At 47.4% G+C, this 18,999-nt stretch overlaps 1 protein-coding gene across 1 annotated transcript in view; it reads right to left on the bottom strand.

Annotated features, from left to right (window-relative positions):
* Nucleotides 1-18,999, bottom strand: part of CACNA2D4 (calcium voltage-gated channel auxiliary subunit alpha2delta 4) — a gene marked incomplete at both ends in the record, with an annotated part of 112,839 nt that overhangs the window by 78,044 nt on the left and 15,796 nt on the right. Inside the window, 9 exons of the mRNA XM_084303707.1 lie at nt 149-166; nt 1,516-1,649; nt 3,522-3,600; nt 4,629-4,742; nt 13,759-13,848; nt 14,981-15,055; nt 16,567-16,717; nt 17,322-17,382; nt 17,868-17,999. Coding sequence (XP_084159833.1) covers nt 149-166; nt 1,516-1,649; nt 3,522-3,600; nt 4,629-4,742; nt 13,759-13,848; nt 14,981-15,055; nt 16,567-16,717; nt 17,322-17,382; nt 17,868-17,999 — 854 coding nt within the window. The remainder of the gene's footprint in view (nt 1-148; nt 167-1,515; nt 1,650-3,521; nt 3,601-4,628; nt 4,743-13,758; nt 13,849-14,980; nt 15,056-16,566; nt 16,718-17,321; nt 17,383-17,867; nt 18,000-18,999) is intronic.

The raw sequence follows: 18,999 nt of genomic DNA, 5'->3' as shown, positions 1-18,999 counted from the left end.
GTCCTCTTGCTGGTGTAAGAGGGCTCCTTGAGAGCTGCAGCCCCCCGCCCCCCGATGTACAGGCCAGCTGTGGCTGTGAGCGCTTGCACCAACACACCGACTGGCACAAGGGGAACGGCACGCTCACAAGACACAGGGGAGCAGTTACCTCCTCGGACTGTGGCAGCTAGTGAGAGACACGGATGAACAGACGAATGAGTACATGAATGGAGTTATGAATCAAAGATGGGGAGGTTGGAGTGGAGGAAGAGAATGGCAAGCCAAGCCAAGAAGAAATGCAGCAAAAAAAAGTGCAACAAACAAATCCCTGCTGCTGCCTTGGTAAATGTAGCACCCCACACCAGTGCCAGGGATGGCATGTTTACTACGGGAGTAAACTTGCTGGGGAGCTGGCAGCATTTCTGGAGCTTGTGCTTAACACACTCAGGCACCAAGTTCCACCTCTTCCTTGGGACCACTCCTGCAGCAGAAGGCAACCCCACATCACCCTCACAGAGCCAGTGTGCCATGACTGCAGCCCCAATGGTCAGCCACAGCACAGAGGTTGGGGGCAGCCTCTTCACACCAGCGTCTCCTGAAAATATTTCCCCCCCCCTAGGAAAGCATACAAAGTGTCAAGGTTTGTTTCTGGAGTAGGGGAACCTGACTTCTGGTCAGCTCTATCACAATTACATGGAAATCTGTCTGTGGCGAAGATGCCAGTATACATTTCTGCAGTGTAAAAATGGATGGAGATGAAGATTGAGGAACACCTTCTATCTGGGGAAGTGTAGGGGAAAGCACCTTCAGTGATGATCTCCTTTGTCCTTCCCATTGTTTCTTTGAATTTCAAAGCTGCCTTGGCAATAAAACACCACGATGGCACTAGTTTGTGGTCCCAAGGCCTGCAGTCTTCCCTTAGGCCAGGCAAGGGGCACTGGGAGCCCTGACTCCCTGGTCCCATTTCCCTCCTAGGAGGCAGCATGTGCCCTTTACACAGGGGCTCTACAGGGGGTGACCTTGCATCCTGCTAGCCCAAGGAATGAGGGAGTGATAAGCTGGGACCTTATCTCTGACCGGCACTGTGCAGTTAGCTGCTGGGCTGAGGGAAATACATCTCTGTGACCCATATCCTGAGCTGTAAATAGTCCTTTGTGTGAATAATCCTTTAGAAGGTTAGCCACCTTTTGCAGGAGCACTGCTTAAGTCATGCTGTGTCTGTGTGATTAGTCCTGGGCTCCTGGGTCACTGCAGGTCCAGACCTGAGCCTACACATATCTCATCTCCAGGAGCAAGCAGAAGAGAAATATTGCCTGTCTCAGCACAGCCAGAGACCAGTAATTTCTATCAATCAACCAGCTCCTGGTTTTACGTAAATGTCAGGACTTCATTTAGGTTCTGACACACATAAGACATTGAGATGGGAAGCTGGAGCAAGTTACATGCCTATTATACTAGCTGAATGCCTAACACCTTTGCCAGTTATTCATAGGCCCTCCTGTTTGCTGACTACAGACTTGTGCTGTGGGTTCTTACCGCACTGTCCATGTAGGCCTCGGTCCAAATAATGTCATGGTCGTGGTTGATGACCATGGGACGGCTGAGCACGTGCAGGTACTCCATCACGTTCTCCTGGACGTCTGCCAGCGTGGAGATCTGAGTGTAATAGCCTTCATGGAGAAACAGAGCTGTGAGTCACTCTTCTGATATATCTCCCATATTTATAAATAAGTGTCTGCACAAAGTCAGAAAATGGGGTGCCAAAGCCTGCATCTGCTCAGACAGTTTAGTCTACGTTACAAAAAGTGCCCTGATATGCTTTGTATCCACACTTTTCTGTGGATACAACTTTCTGGGGAAGTCTAGAGTTTCAAAACACTGTCTCTGTTCTTCTCAGGACACTGGACCAATGCTCAAGACCAGAGTCTCGATATAATCACAATCATGACACACAGGTGTAAAAGGCTGGTTTAGGTCTTAGGGAAAAATATCCACTAACCAGGCTGCCTATGGTCCCCAAATCCAAACATATACAAAGTATTCTACCAGGCTGCCTGCTTACCCTGTCCAACTTCTCTTCCAGAGTTAACAGTACAACAAGGAGTACAATGGAAGAATGTCTTCAAGTTATCAAAAGACTGTCAACAATAGCTGCCTAACTGGTAAGAAACCTTAAAACAATGCAATATCCCGAGGACTCTTGTCCTGCTTCTCACCAGATGGATCTGATTGGTTGCACTCGTAGCACTGAGTATGCCAGATACATGGAAAAATGATGTTATCACTAGGAAATCACTGCCATGTGAAAAGACTCATGATTTGATAAGCCTTGTGATGTGGAAACATTTTGTGTGCTTGAAAATGAGGACTACAAGAGCTGTAAAATGTGTTGAAACAGAAGAGCCAAAATCAGTGAGCCTTCCTTGGAGATCAAGTTTGCTAAGTGAGAATGCAGGTGCTAAGAGCATATTTTTTGTTCTCAAGGAGAATCCATTCTCACATTTTATGGTGAAACAACAGCACCATGAAATCCCTGTCTCTAATATTATAGCTGCATGTGCTATCTGAAATCCAAGTTTTTGTTTCATCTAATAAAAAATAAAAATGTTACATGTGATTCATAGCACTAACAGATGAACCTTGGACATCCCCAGCTCATGTACACACGGGCCAGCAATTCTTGTCTGTCGCATATTTTCAGTAGCAAATGTACCAATGCCTTTCATAGTCTGCTGGAGACACTGCTGAGATGGAGAGAAAATACTCCTAGCTAATCAGCCCCCAGCTTCTGTCTCCCTTTCCTTTCCCTGTTGAAGAAGGATACTGACGTAGGAAGCATTGCAGGTTGCTGTCCATCTACAGATACACCAAGGCCAAGTCATGCCCAGACAGGGAAGACTCTTTTCTCCCCCTCTTCGTTCACCTTTGTGGATTCTAATAGGGCTAACTGGACTTTCTAACTGGCCCCAAATGCATAAGGATGATTCACCTACTCTGAATGGACTTTCCTATTCATGCTGGCTACAGAGGATATTAGTTTGGGGGCAGGATTAACAAGCTGTCCTGGTACCTCGGTGAAACCACTGGCACAAAAAGAATTTGGCAGGGGTACAGGGGTTAACCCACAGACATTGTGAAAAATGCTGTAAAACCCTTAAAAAAGATGTTTGTTTTACATCTCAGCCAAAAGACATCAGGCTCGCTGACAGACGTTTAGACAGCTTGTCAAAAGCCAGCAACCAGGACACAATAAGCACAGGGTCTTAGGTGGACCACAGCCAGCATGGATCTCAGTCACAGTGTCCCTTGGCACCAAGACAGGAAAATGTGGTGGCTCAGCACTAAGGACTTGTGTTAGTTGGACACAGGCACACTCCACGCAGACTAGCAGGGGCTGCTTTTTCCCTAAGACATCTTCCAGCTGAGGACAGCTATGCAGAAATGGGCCCCAGCTATGGTGGGGAAGCCTTGGAGGGGCCCAGGGCCCCGTGGCTGAGGCCTACAAGTGACATGAGTGACTGGGGCTGATGCCAATAGCGCACCTTTGTTGTTGCAGGCGATCCATTTCACGTTGGGGGCAAAAGTGACTTCCCGTCCGATGAGGTAAGTGAAAACCCGGACCTGAGAACAAGAATGCAAAGGTAGCCTCAGTAGGCTGTCACGTTTGACACCCTGCCATGCGCTGGTGGTGCAGGGCAAGAGCTCTGCCTTCACGCAGAGATGGAAGCTTCTTGCTCCATTTGTTTTGCATTTTCTGGGCTGGAGCTTCATTTCCAATTACAATAAGCTCAGAAAGCCAAGTAGCACCCGGGATCATCTGCATAATAAGCCAGGACTGCAAATTCTGTTTGATTTTATGATAGCAGCTCTGCCAGGCACTCAGCAACCACATGCAGAGAGGTTTATAGCTCACAGGAATCCTTCACCCAGGGGAACAGCTGGCCACGTGAATCATTTAAAGCAAGTTTCACCATTTCTTGTGTTTGACCAACAACAAAGGAGTGAATCCCGAAATAAACAGCTCCAACAGCCCTGTGCTCTGGTCTTTCAGCAGGCTGCTTCTCTCCCTTTGTGCATTGCTGTTAGCTAGGATGAAGTAAACAAATAAATCAGGAAGGCTTAGGATGAGCCTGGTCTATCCCACTTTCACAGTCTGCTCTGTAAATACAAGCCTGTAACCGCAGACCTCAAAGCAGATAGGGCTGGAAGGTACCTGGAGAGATTCTGTGGCATTGCCCTGCCCACCATAAGGACTGGTAATAGCCAAACCTTTCCCAGACAGGACCAATTACACACAGTCCTGGAGGGGATTAAAATTCTTTGCAGAAGTGTTTTGGTTTTGTTTTAAAATACTCAGTTCAGTCTTTATAATCTTATCAGAAGAATGCTTTGCTTGCCCACACCTGTGGCAAATGACGTGTATGAAAAACAACCTGCCCTGACCTACAGGTACCCATTTGTGATCCCAGCACCACTAAAATCACTGCAGTAGGCTCCTGCCTGGCTGCTTTTCATTGTGTTTACAGCAGGATGCATGCGGGTGCTGGATGCTCAGCTCTGCCCAGCATCCTGGCTCACCCTCTTCTACTCCCAGCATAGCAGGATAGCATCTTTCCTCGCCCTTTCTATTTGTCACTTCCCAGACAAACCTTCCGATCTGGCCAGTTGTACTTTTCAAACACAGCTTCATAATCCTCCACGGCTCCGTCTGTGATCAGCATGATGGCTTGGTTACACAAGCCTCCTTGACCGGCGTCTCTGAACTGCAAGCAGAGTGGAAGAGCATTAGTTATCTCAGCACAGGCCCCTTCTGTGTCACTGCAGCACATTTATTCATGATGGGCCGGATCCCAACTTCCTCTTGCAAATCTCATACTGTGTTCAGAAAGAGCTCTGCTTGAAAAAGGACAATGTTTTGATGCTGCATATATTATTATTTTTTTATTATTATTTCTACAGCCCTTCCTAGCACATGTGGACACAGGAGGCTTTACAAAAATAAAATAAGAAAAAAGAGCTGTGGAGGAAGGGTTTGATTCCCTGCTGCTTCACAGCTTGCGCAGTCACATTCATTTATGCAAAATGGCTGTAGACTGACCATAAACACTGCCATTCTGATTTGACAGCAATAACTGTCATTTTTTATGGCAGAAAATGCGAGAGGAGGGGGGAATCAGACTCTATTTCAGGGTAAATCCATCAATCTGTCAAAAAGAGCAGAGAAAAGCAGGAAAACATGAAAAAAGAAGGCTGCTGCCATCAGCACCGAAGTAGGTTATGAATGTATCCGACAGAAAGACCACACGCTGTAATCAGAGAGGACGTTATCTCTGCATAAGTGGCATTTAAGGTAGAGGTATGCTAGGACTCTGGTGCAAACACCAGTGCTCTGTTTCCAGAGATGCAAGGGGAAGTTGAATGGGTGTGCTCTTAAACGCAAGCCAGCAGCAGCCTCCTTAGCTGGGAAAAACAGCCTTTGGCTGCTGCTTATCTACAGCTCCCAAACACAGAGCCTGTGCCTCTCGTGCCCTCGGGTACACTGGCTGCAGAGATCTGAGCTCCCCATGCAGCACCAGCACAGGTGTTGAATTAGCAGCCACCAGAGGAGGTAGCAGAAGGCATCAAGGAACAGAAGTGAGGACTTTGCTGTGGCACCTAGCTCTGTGTCAGCCTGCACTTCTTTCCCTTGCACAGAGCCTCACTGCTTCGGTGAACAAGGAAATGGGATGGAGAGCATATGGGAGACTAATTGAAGGGTGGCCAGGTTTACATCAAACTGCCGCAATTTTGTGGGGAGAGCGTAGACATATCTTATAAATCAGGAAAAGGCTTCCAAGTGGCAAGACCAATTGCATAAAATGAAAGCAAGCACTGGACAGAACAGCATGCAGGGTGTGAGCTGGGACTTGTTAGTGTTTCAGGTTTCAATTCACAAATCTCTCCTGGTTTTGTAATGCTGTTAGGACAGAAGGCAAGCGTGATTGCCAATATGGTTCACTGTGGTTCATCTGCAGATTAACATCATAACCATTGATACCGGGAAGCCTACTGCAAGTCCAAATTTCCTCAGTCATTTCACCACTCCTTTCATTACCTCTATGTTTATTCCTCTTTATAAAATACCAGGTTCAGTGTTAATGTCACCACAATGTCTCCATCCACTGCCATTTATGTCAGCAGTCCTGCCTTCTTCAACATTACACTTATCGTCAGTGAAGTACTTGTTACTCTACTCCAATGATCGTGGATTCAACAGTTTCTGAACAACCAGTATTAGACCACAGGTATGATCCCATCCTTCCCTGTTGTATAATAATCCCATTATTTGTATTGCGTAGCAGAATTAGGACAGATGATCATGAGAGAGAAGAGTGATGCAATGTGGTCATTTCCATGTCTTTCTGTATACAGCCCCCAAAGTCTGATATTTCCAGTCGTATAGAAAGTTTCTACACCTTGTACCATGGAAAAACAAAACAAAACAAAACAAAAACAAGTGCCAGCTACAGGGTAGCTGGAACCCCAGGAGGGCCAGAGCAGAAGTGTCCCCTGCTCAGCAAGGAGACCCAAGGCAGAGGCTGGGAGTATGGAACAGGAACAAGCATAGGGCGTCCTTAGGTGCAAAGGAAAGGGGAAAAACTATTGACAGCCACGTGGGATTGTGCTAGAGACCACTAGATAGGAAGATGACAAGGAGTCTCGGGTGAGCTATTCCAGGGCACATATCAGCTGTGTCCAGATTAGCAGAGAGGACAGCCTAGCTAGCATGAGCTTCCATCACAGAGGCACAGAGTTATGGTGGTGCAGGAGGTGCTGTCAGAATGAGATTCAAATCACAGATACGCAAACCCTGAAGTTACAAAACCAGCTGTTTTCATAACATGAACAACAGGCTGTTGCAACCTACAACATGCTTTGTTTAGGTGATTATTAAATTAACACTTAATTAAGGTCACCCACCATTTTATCAAACTACTTAAGACATCTCTTCACGTAGCTTGCTTTAGACCTCATAATACTGAGATACTGGAAATTAGATGCTGTATCAGAACCAGCAATCTCCTAATTACAGGAGTAGATGATATTTTCAACAGGGAAAATGAGATCATCAGTGTCATAGAAATAGAGATTAAAAAGACAGATTGAGAAAACAAATGAACAAGAGGTAATCCCTGATTTTTAGGTCCTTTTGTGGCTGACTGCAGCTGTAGCAAATGATCTGGCAGCACTCACATGAAGCTCTGAGCATAATTCTCTGCTCTGATTGAAGTCTCAGGAGCGTGAAAGAAGAGCACGGTGAGGAACAAGATGCCTACAGACCAGATGTCTGAAGAGGTGTGGGCTAGAGCTGCGGTTGGCGAAGGAGGCAGGGAGCTGCGTATTCCCCTGTATAGCTTCAGTCGTGTTGCCAGGAGTAACAGACATGATCTAATTCATTCAGGGTCACAGTCTCTTGTACTCCCTGTTTTGCTCATTGCCATTTACATTGCAGCTTTAGCCTGGCAAAAGCAACGGTGGAGAGATACAAACATCAGCATAGCTCTGGTATATACGCACCCCGTATCTGTCACAGTCCTGAGGGAACGGGCTGATGGAGTTGCCAAGCCTCTCTCCATCTTATCTGAAAAGTCCTGGCTGTTGGGTGAAGTCTCTGATGACTGGAAAAAGGGAAACATCATTCCCATTTTTAAAAAGGATAGAAAGGAGGACCCGGGGAACTACAGACCAGTGAGCCTCACCTCTGTGCCTGGAAAGATCATGGAACAGATCGTCCTGGAAGTGATGTCGAAGCACATGCAAGACAAAGAGGTGATCCAAGTCAGCCATCACGGCTTCACCAAGGGCAAATCCTGCCTGACCAATCTGGTGGCCTTCTGTGATGGAGTGACAAGGGAAGACTGACCAATGTCATCCACCTGGACTTCTGAAAGGCCTTTGACATAGTCCCACATGACATCTTGATCTCCAAATTGGAGAGAGATGGATTTGAAGGGTGGACCATTCAGTAGATGAGGAATTGGCTTGAAGCACACACCCAGAGGGTGGTGGTCAATGTCTCTATGTCCAGGTGGAGGCTGGTGATGAGTGGTGTACCTCGGGTCTGTCCTGGGACTGGTACCGTTTAATATCTTTATCAACAACATTGACAGTAGGATCGAGTGCACCCTCAGCAAGTTTGAAGGTGACACCAAGCTGAGTGGTGCAGTCGATACACCAGAAGAAAGGGATGTCATCCAAAGGGACCTGGACAAGCTTGAGAAGTGGGCTCACATGAACCTAATGAGGTTCAACAAGGCCAAGGGCAAGGTGCTGCATCTGGGTCAGGGCAATCCAAACATGAGTAAAGACTGAGTGGAGAACTCATTGAAAGCAGCCCTGCAGAAAAGGACTTGGAGTTTCTGGTGGACAAAAAGCTTGATATGAGCCAGCAGAACGTGCTTGCAGCCCAGAAGGCCAACTGCATCCTGGGCTGCATCAACAGAGGGATGGCCAGCAGGGGAGGGAGGTGATTGTGCCCCTCTGCTCTGCCCTTGTGAGGCCCCACCTGTAGTGCTGCATCCAGGTTTGGGGGCACAAGAAGGATGTGGGGCTATTGGAGTGGGTCTAGAGGAGGCCACGAAGATGACCAGAGGGCTGGAGCACCTCTCATGTGAAGACAGGCTGAGGAGTTGGGGTTGTTCAGGCTGGAGAAGAGAAGGCTTTGGGGAGACCCCATTGCAGCTATTCAGTCCTTAAAGGATGCTTATAAAAAAGATGGAGAGCAACTTTTTGCTCAGGCAAACAATGACAGGACAAGGGGGAATGGTTTTAAACTAAAAGAGGGGAGATTTAGATTAGAGGTTAGGAGGAAATGCTTCACTCAGAGGGTGGAGAGGCACTGAAACATGTTCCCAGAGAAGCTGTGGATGCTTCATCTCTGGAGGTGTTCAAGGCCAGGTTGGACAAGGCCCTTGGGCAACCTGATCTAGTGGGTGGCATCCCTGCCCACAGCAGGGAGGGGGTAGAACTAGATGATCTTTAAAGTCCCTTCAAACCCAACCAACCTCATGAGAAAGTTAGCAGTAGAGAAAGAAATAGAAAAACATTGAAGAAGAAATTAGAAATGACTTTAAGCAAAAAGGCATGAGTTGATCTGTAGGAAATTCTGCACTTTCCATATCCTGATAAATATGCTGCAGAATCCATGTCCAGAAAGATGTCAGTGGAATCAAGAAAAGACTTATAAATGCTCAGATAAAAAGCAATAAAGTGGGTAAAAAGAGCACATCGGCAGATGATAAAAAAGCACAGGGAAACTGCCAGGCAGAGATGCTTTATAGCCTCCATGCTTCCTCATCAAAAGGACAATATTGTAGTGGCTGGGTACAGCCTGAAATGATAAGAAACAAAGAAAAGAAAGGATTACATGCAGGATCACAAACTAGTAGGGTTAAAGAAAGTTAATTGAAAGCATTCAGATAATCTGTGCTCAGCAGGAAGGGAAAAGAATGGCAGGAGTTGCTGTACTACTTGTCTTGTGGGCTGAGACTTGACTGGGACTCTATGAGATCCCAAAGGACAACAACAAATCAACAGAAAGCACATTTTGCAAGAAGGGAATAAACTAGATGGGTAAACTCTCCTGTAGCATCTATGCAGTGCTAGAAGAATGGCTGAGACTGTCCTCTCTGAGTGCACAGAGGGAATGTCCCACACAGGCTGGGCATAAGAGGATAAAAACTCCTGTGATTTCGTACATTGGACAGGTTTATTCTTTCTATGACATCAGTTCTGCTCATGTTATGCAAATCCTTACATCTCACCAAAAGCCAGTTTATTAACAGTTTCACTTTTTTTTTTTTTTTTTTCACTTATAGCTATTTTGGATTGCCCTAGTCATTACTAACCTCATAATTTATGTCACGTCTGAGTGCAGCAACAAGTCAAAGTACCATTAAAACAACCTGGTGTTGAAAGCAGAAATCATTCCATGGTGGCTTAAGAGAGCAGAACCTGGGGTTTCTTTTCCTCCGTGGGGTCAGAAAAACATCATCTTTCAAATCACCTGCTTACTGAGTGCATCCTGAGGAAGGAGGACCCATGAGAGTCACAGATTCTGTACTGCCTTACCCTAAGTTCATATAAAATGAATATATGAACACATGTATGACTCCCACCTAGAATTAGGGGTGTGTTTGCATAGGTATATATGTACATACTTGTATATATGGCATGTCTATAAAAATATAGAAATATATTTACAATTTGTTTGCATTGGAAAAAATAATCTGAGGCTGAAATAAGGAAGAGGAGGGTGAGCACTGGCTGGAGAGGAATACCACAGAGGCAGATCAGCTGGACATGAATTAACAATGTGACAGTGTCTGAAGAGAGGTAACTGTTGTCTTCTGTTGTATTAAGAGGACTGTGGAGCTTTAGACAAGGAAAGTAATTATTCTGCTCCGCTTAGCACTTGATAGCTCTCAGCTGCAGCACTCAGTGCTGTTGGGAGCACGATGTTTGAGGGGAGGTGGAGCAGAGCAGTGGCCAGAACAAAGCGGTATAAATCCTGCCAGAAAAGAGTGAGAGGACAAGACATGCCCAGCATGTGGGAACAAAGAAGAGAAGGCAGCAGCGAGATAGACTAAAACTTGATAAACTAAAAAGCTTGAGAGACTGCACTTGGCACTCGAGAATTTGGAAATGCTCTGCAAATGTGTGCTCAGCGCCATCGTTGCCCTGCGATGCATATTTCATCGGAACTACTCGGTGTGTGACTGAACTGAAACAGAGTGCCAGTGGCTGACAGAGCATGGCAGAGAGGCAGGGGAAGCTCTGGCTAGCTGTGCTCCTGGAGCTGTCGTGCAGATTGCGTCAGAGATTAAAATACACCCTGCCTACCCTGGGGCATAATGGAGGAAAACAAAGACGGCGAGAGGTGGCACTCTTCGTCAGCCCCTCTCTGCTGCTCATCCCTCGCTGAATAGGTCTCTGCTGGGCTATTAATTCTACGAGCAATTGGGCTAAGGAAAATTACCAGGGAAATTTTGCAGTCACTTTCATTACAGATATTATTACTGGTTGTCTGTTGTAATCAGCAAAGCCTGTTTCATCAGTGTGATGTAGCAATTTTCATTCGCTTGCGTACGCTCCCGTGAACAGCAACAGGAGAGTCTGTGAGGAGCAGCTACGACTACAGGCTGAGAATGTGAATTTTGTCTGATGGGAAGGGGGTGGCTGATTCCTTCTTCCCCACTGCCGTGGGCCTTACCTGCACGGCTGCAGCAGGATCACAGGGTTGTTTCAGGACATGCTGATGCAACCCCTTTTTCTCCCCTATTGCTGATAGGGATTTAACAGGCTCTAGGGGAAGATTTCAGAGAGTCCTTAAAGCATGCATGCACTTGCAAAGGGTGCCCTTCTGCCTCAAAAAGGCCAGCTGTGGTGCTGGCAGAGCCTGGGGTGCCCCAGCACTCTGTGATGAGCCCTTACTGGGACACCCACAGTATGTGAAGGATGCTGCAGGACAGCAGGGGAGCTTCTACCCTGGCATCCTCCATGCACACTGCCTCTGGGGCTGCTGTGTGTGCACTGAGACATGGTCTCTGCCTCTTCTGGATGTTATTAAGGGAGACAGAAATCCTGGGATGAAGCTGAAAGTGGCTGCAGGAGGTCCTGCAGACCTTCTGCTGCATGTGCAGCTCTTCCACAGCTGGTTGCAGATGAGGCTCCCAGCTGATGGCTTCTCTGGCTGTGGATTTAACCCCCTGTTTGCTTAAGAGGAGGCAACCAGAGTCCATGCTACTGAATGAGCTCCCTTCTGTCACACTGAGAAAGCTGCAACCAGCGTTGCTGGGAAAGGAAAGCTGGGCAGCGGAGATGCATAGCCCTCTTTCACACCTTTCTTTGACAACAAATTCAGCAGAACCCCTATTTCATGGACATTCATGCTGCCACAAAATGGGCAACAGCATCCTTCTGCTTGCCTAGGAGCTTCTGCAGTCCTGCCTGCACGACAGTGCCAAATTCTTTAGTCACTTTAATTCCTGAGGTCATAACGAGAGACAGCACCTCACCTTCTGAGTAAATGACATCAGATGATGTTTGTTTGTTTGTTTTTGCTTGTTTGTTTTTAATCACTATTGGTTCTGTCTAAGAGAAATTTTGACCTCATTAGCTGAGGAAGAATCAACAAGGATCAACATAAGTGATGGCTACCTAAGCTGTTAAGTGCATTTTTGATGCTGAATAGAGAAGAAATTTTTCTCTACCTGCCAGCAAGTTTCTTGTCTGTTACCACCATGGAATTATGTTGATCCATGGAGCTGCACAGACACCATTCTCTCTGGAGTATTTTTGTGCCAGCTATGTCAAAAGAGGACTGTTTTTTCTCAGTCTCAGCTTTCCCTGCATGTACTTTCTACTTCCCAGGGGCACGCCTGGCTCAGATTGTTCCAGGTTTTGTAACGGTTCTGCCTTCTGCAGGCTTCAGGATTGCCTGCTCTAGTGGGTGAGCCATGCAGGACAGGAAGGAGGCGTGAAGTCTCTTCATTACTGGGACCAGAGCAGTGCCTGTACCAGTTGCTGTTTCAGCTGAGACAAGTGGCTTCCTTTGGGGCTATGCTCCATCCTTCTCCACTGAGATCTTCACAGCTGTGCTGGTTGAGAGAGCCAGCAGTAGAGCTGCATTAAGCTTCTTTAATCTGTTGTCACTCTACATAACCAGTGACATGTTAGACATTAAGAAACCAGTTTTCCTCTGGTGGAACAACTGTTTTAATATTCTGACTTATACCACTCAGACCCACATAGGCTCTGCATCTTTGGTTTCTAAGATAAAATTAATTGTGCCATAAAATGCAAGGATACATTTAGATTAATCTAGCAGAAATTCTGTGGTCATCTAAGCAATTATCTTCCCCAAAAGATGTCAAACCATTACTGCTATGCAAGCCAACACCCTATGACTGCAGTGACAATGCTACATTACTCTTCTCAGGTTGCCATTAAATCCATTATGCTTCTCTTACCACTGACGAGTCAGCTCAGCCACCACCACTGCTGGGTTCAACTCTGATCATGCTTGCACTAGCATAGATTTGGAACACCATCACTATTGTCAATTAAACTTATAGTCTGTACAACGAGTGAAAGTGGAGAAACTTTCCCAGGATGCCAAGTCCTCTATTACAGCACCTCTAACACCATCCGAGTCATTACAGCCACTAGCATTGTACCACACACACATTTTTCCCAGCATCCAAGGCATGGGCATCTTTACACCTACACCACTACAGACGGGTCATTGAGGAGGTTGGGGCATCCAGCAGCTCTTGCACCTTTTTTTTTTTTTTTTAATAATTCCTTCAGAAACGGAGCTAAGTCACATATCTACCTCCAGGCAGAAGTTAAAACTGTTCACATAAAGCAATTAATTATTTTCAAATCTTACCAGAGCCAAAATGCTCCCAGCCCATGACAAGGTGGCACATTACAGCAGTGATGGTGAGGAGGGGCTGATTGCTTGGGGCTGGATGGGACCGCCACAGTGGCACCCATTGATGGGGTCCCCACGCCCAGAAGCTCTGCCAGACTGGGCAGGTTCAGCAGCTCCAGGGCATCACCCACAAGCCAACACCTCCTTGATGCCTGGTCACTCTTGCACACTGTTTGCCACAGCTTTGAGACCCATGAATACCACTCATGTCCCTCCTGTGGCTGTGCTAAGCCAAAAGGGGGAAAGCAGGGGTGGGCAGGGACAGATGTGCCCAATGTGAGTGTTGGCACTGAGCCTCTTACCTCCCGCAGGATTTTGAAGGACTCCGTCAAGGCCTTGTTCACCGTCCCCACTCCTTTTGCCTGCAGTTCGTCCACCAGCTGCTTGAAGTGCTGTAGCGAGAAGACAGAAAGGCAGCAGTGAGCTGCAGGCAGGGATTGTCCTTGGAGGGGGGAGAAAGGGTGACCTGGAGAGCCCGATATGTGGGCTGCCATCCTGCATGGATCCCGATGGATCAAGGTGGGGAAAGGTCAAGCAGCTGCTCTCTAGGCAGTGCCATCGTGTTGCACACAGCCACAGGACTGCATTTCTCAGCCTGTGGGCAGTGAACCATTACTGGTCCATGAAATATCACACAAGGGACAAAACTATTAGAAAACACACTTTCCCTTTTACACCCCTTCAGGAAAAACAAACAAACAAATAAACAAACAAACAAATAAACATTCTTGTGTATGTGAGAGCAACAGGATAGGGAAAGAGAAAAACAAGCACCCAAATTTTAAGTGGCTTTGGTCTGGTTGCAAAACACAGCATACTCCACAAGAAGGACGGTGTCCAAAAGGTTTGGGGTTCCTTTGGGAAACACTGCAGGAGATGTTACCTCTGGAGTCATGCTCCATGGCCCAGAGATAGACTGGGAAAGAAATTTGGAGAAAAAGCTGGCTGTTGAAGATGTGGAGGGACGCGTTACCTCTGTGGTATTAATACAAAGAGGACAATGAAGGAAGAAACAGTAGGAAGAGCTAAAAATACTGTTTGGCCCAGAAGGTGGTGGAGCAGTCAGATGCAGGCTGACCACCTCTGGGCTGCAGCTGCTGAACCCTGCTGGGACAGAGCAGCAAAGTCCCCTAATCAGAGGCTGTTTGCTGGAAACATGCCCTGGAGAAGGGTCAGGCCAGGCTGAGAAGACGTTCACTGGGAGAGGGATGAGGATGCAGGGTTTCAAAGTTGGAGAGCCTTTGCCCTCTGTGCACTGAGCACGGTCCACTCATGCTCGACCAGCAATGGCGCAGCACATAGCCACCAGCTAACCCTTGTGTCCTGGCAGCATTGTGTAACCAAAGATGAACCAAGGAGCCAGCACATGACTGAACTGGTGCTTGTTTCTGAAAAACAGACCCACGTGCCTCTAGGAGACAGCTGTTTCTTGTCCCTAGGGTTTCATGTTGCAGCATCTTAAACCCACATACTTATCATGTTAAGGGAGCAGACTGGACACATCAGCAGGAGCCTGGTACTCACCTCTCTGTTATCTCTGTCTGCTTGCACCAGGATACCCTTAAAACAGGGTTCAATAAAATGAACGTAATCATTGTACTGCAAATACAAAATGAAAAGAAAGGTGTTGTAATGGGAGAAAATTCACAAAGTGGGTTCATGTCCTAGGTGGACATTAAGAACAGTATCAAGCGTAATGATTTTTATAGATGTTTCCCATTAGAATTGTTTGTAGTGATCATGGCAAATTATATTTTTGATACATCCCATATTTGTTTAAGTATTGTGTTAATTATAGCATTTACTTACTTCCACACATACAAAATTATTTTTTTCCATTCAGGCACTCCAGAAATCTCCACACTCTACAAGCTTGTGCCCCTAGCCTTGTTTCTTATACAGTTTGCACATATTTTTTTTGACTTCTGGAGACTTTGAATCCCTGGTCATCAGCTGAACCTTGTAAAAGGTTTTATAGCCTGATATCTGATGCCTCTGGCACACAGCTGAATAATAACATATCGAGTTACCCCACATCCACTGAACTGTGATAATCAGTGGTGTGTATGCTTCCAGCCTGATATGTACCTGAGGTAAGAGATGTCATTGCAAACCTTTTCCTCTAAGGTTCAGAGGAACGTGTTTTGCCATGGGCTAAGAGGGTACAGATGGTTACCGAGGCTCAGCTGATCAATAGGAGCTTAGGTCGGGCTATAACATGCCTAAGCCAGAAGGTTCTTGGTGTAACAACACAGTGTATATTGCTTGCCTGATCTTTCTGTGACTTTTCTTTTTTAAAAAGTTTTACAACTCCTTAATGACTTCCCTTCCTTTCTCTGCCAACCCAGTTCACTCCTCCAATCATCCAGACATATGAAGCCAGAGCTTTCACCGCTAGAATTTCTGACCGTCTCACACAATGGAAAACTATGAAGGAAAAATAAGCTTTGTATCTTGGTGATTGTGCCCTGGCAAACTTATATGGAAGGGCCTGAGAAAGAGGTGGTGCAAGAATTCGTTTTAAGGAGGCCAGCATACACACAGGAACGTTTTGCTTTCTGTGGTCAGTGGTGCTAGTTCTGCATGGGCAACCAACCCATCCTCATCCTGGCAGGGTTGTGAAAAGGGAGAGAGTAACACCAAGACCCTGACCCAAGACCTTTGTGGTCTGACTGAACTGGATTGCAGCGTTATAGGGTGCTGGGGCACAAAAAGTCATATGGCAGTGATTTTCTAGCCTCGAAATATTATACTGAGGATTGCTGGACCCAAGGACAGTGTTCTGGTATTCTCTGCTAGGTGAATTTATAAGCTCAGGTTCCTGTTAGCTCAGATGTCTCTCTATAGCACTTTGTTATCTGCTGCAGTCACATGCCTAAGCAAGCCAAAAGATGCAGCTGACACCTTCCACAGGGGGTGAGATGACTTGACAGTCACCCTGCTGACCACACAAAGCTGACTTCCAAGGGGTAATTGGTTTTAATCCCCCATCCAACATAGGTATTATGCATTGTCATTCCACCTTAATGTCTGCAGCTTGCTAAGTGGACTGAGGGATCGATATGAGGCACAAGGAAGACAGCTCTGCACTGGGAATAGGACATACTCACTGCAATAATGTTCACAAAATCGTTTTCCCCCAGAGTATCTAAAATGGTGACGATGGTGTGTTTGGCAATGGTCATCCGCAGGCCCTTCATGCTCCCACTGACGTCCACAATGATGACGATGTCCTTGGGAGAGGTGGCTGCTTGGATGTACCTTTACAAAAGAGGAATGCGAGGAAGCACGGTGAGCATATGAAGAGGAGGATCTCTGGGTGTACTGCTGTAACATGATGCAAGCCCCAGCATAACACATGCCGTGAGCACAGCTGTCCCACAGGGTCCAGCTGGGCACTCGATGGGGTCCTTCCCACCCACCTGCCTCTCCTGCTGGCCCCAGCCTCGCTCTTCCCACATGGACAAGAGGTGGGACAGCTGCAGACATGCTTCAAGGATCAGCCAAGAGTGATGATTGTTAATGCATCATTTAGCCGTGCAGAACAGACTGAACAAAAGCCCTGAATTTCTGTTTGAACAGCCCCATCCCTCTGGCTGCAGAATTCAGGCGGATAGGGCAGGGGGAGGACGCACAGGTGGTGTTGTCCATGTGGCACATCAGACGCCTTATGGAAAGCTGGCACTGGCCGGGGGCAAGGCAGGTTTGCTAACTGGGTATTGCCTTTGCTTATGTACCCCTGTTCTGTCACAGGAGCAGCCTGGGGCAGTGACTGCTGGTTAGCAGCTCACCAAGTGTCACCTTGGAGAAGAGGGAGAGGGGAAGACAGACGGGTGCTGCGGCCATGTCCCTCCAGTATGCTTACCAGCCGCGATTCCTGCAGTCGAAGGAGATGACCCCATTCTCATCTGGTAGCCACTTTATTCCTGAGGGGAGCAGCAAAGGGAGCAATCAGCACGTGCACAAGTAGGCATCAGCTCCCTGCTGATGTATTCAAAGCACAAGCAGAGCTGCATGGCTGTTGACAGTTCTCAGCAAGCTTTATTAAATTTCTGTTAAAGAATACACCTCAGTGCTGGCTGGTGTCTCAGTACAATCTGGTAGAGTTTGGGGGAGCAGTTGAATTTACTATAACCATTCTGTAGTTCACCCAGTTTTTTCTCTCCCTAAGGACATCTGAGAGCATAAGGAGGCCGATGCAGGGAGAGGGATGTGCCCCGTGTTCCCTTCCACAGCACGCAGCAGGTCACAGAGCTAGGGCCCTCAGCCATCTGATGGAGGAGCCACCAGGCCATACCAGGCCATGCTGCAGCTGTGGAGGATCCCCAGGCTTCCCAGTTCAGGCTTTGGCACAGCTCAGACCCTGTCCTGCTTGGCGCTGAAGGAGCGAGGTTGCTGGCTGCTCTCTTACCTGGGTAGAGCCTGAAGAAGCCCGTGGAGCTGCCGAAGTACTGCCAGGTCAGCGTGGGATCCCGTTCAAAGTTGTCCACAAAAATAGGGTTCAAGGCTTCTGACATATAAACACCATTCAGGATGTCGGGGTCTTTGGGGAAAAAGGAGAGAAAATGGAAAAAAAAAATGCAAAAGAGGGGAAGGCACCCCCCCAAACCCCTCTAGGATGGTGAGGGGAACATGAACAAAGAAAGCCCAGGCAGGAGTACAGCCATCTGTGGAGGTGTTTCCTCCTGTCCTGCACAAGGGTGCGTCCCTTCATCATAGTCCCTCCCTTCACAGTGACTCCTGTCCTCTCGGCAGCAGCTTTCCAGAGGCTGTGGAGGGAACTGAACACATGGCTCAAATAGGCCTTGGAGGGCAGGTCACTCCTGGTGGCTACACGTGTTCCCAGCTTGGCCACACATCATTATGCCTGATACTCTTACATCCAGGTGGAAGAAGGCTCTGAGAGCCTCAGGATGACCAGCAAGCACCGAGTACAGCTGGTGCACCATGCAGGCAGGTCTGAGCTGCTGGAAGGCAGCTGCCTGATGCACCACTAAGTGGAACAGCCTTTGCATGGTGCTTAAATATATGCTAGTCCCCGTGATGCAATTACCAAAGACAGAGGAGCCTTAGGCTTCGCATGCTGTTTCTGTTTCTCCTCTTTTCCTCATGTTTTTTCTCTGTCTGCCCTCTCCTTCACTAAGCTTGAGCTGTCCTCCCTTGCCCCTGGTCTCTTCCAAACCAATATACAGCTGCAGACTTGCATGAGCTTGTAGGAGGCAGTGTACATACAGCGTCTGTGTTGACTCATTGCCTCAGGGGGCCAGGCAGAGCAGCAGCAATAGAGAAGGGAATTATAGGAAAGTGGTCATCACAGGATTAGCTGTATTAAAGTCAAACAGGATGGGGCTTTGACCCACCACTTCCTGCTTAGTCACTTCAGTAAATGCAGTTTTGGCCAAAGGAAGGGCAAAACTGAACTGTGGCTCCCCAGTAACGAGGCCAAAGTAATTCAGACAGGAATGGAGCCAAAAGAGCTGCTGAGAGCAAGGTTTGCTGCTCCCGTGGCCGTGAGCTGCCAGACCTGCTCCCAGGAGGAGCCC

The sequence above is a fragment of the Netta rufina genome (genome assembly GCF_964035555.1).
Source record: "Netta rufina genome assembly, chromosome: 1".
Classification (NCBI taxonomy): domain Eukaryota; kingdom Metazoa; phylum Chordata; class Aves; order Anseriformes; family Anatidae; genus Netta; species Netta rufina.
The sequence above is the reverse complement of the archived record's forward strand: the minus strand, read 5'-3'. Positions and strand labels throughout refer to the sequence as shown.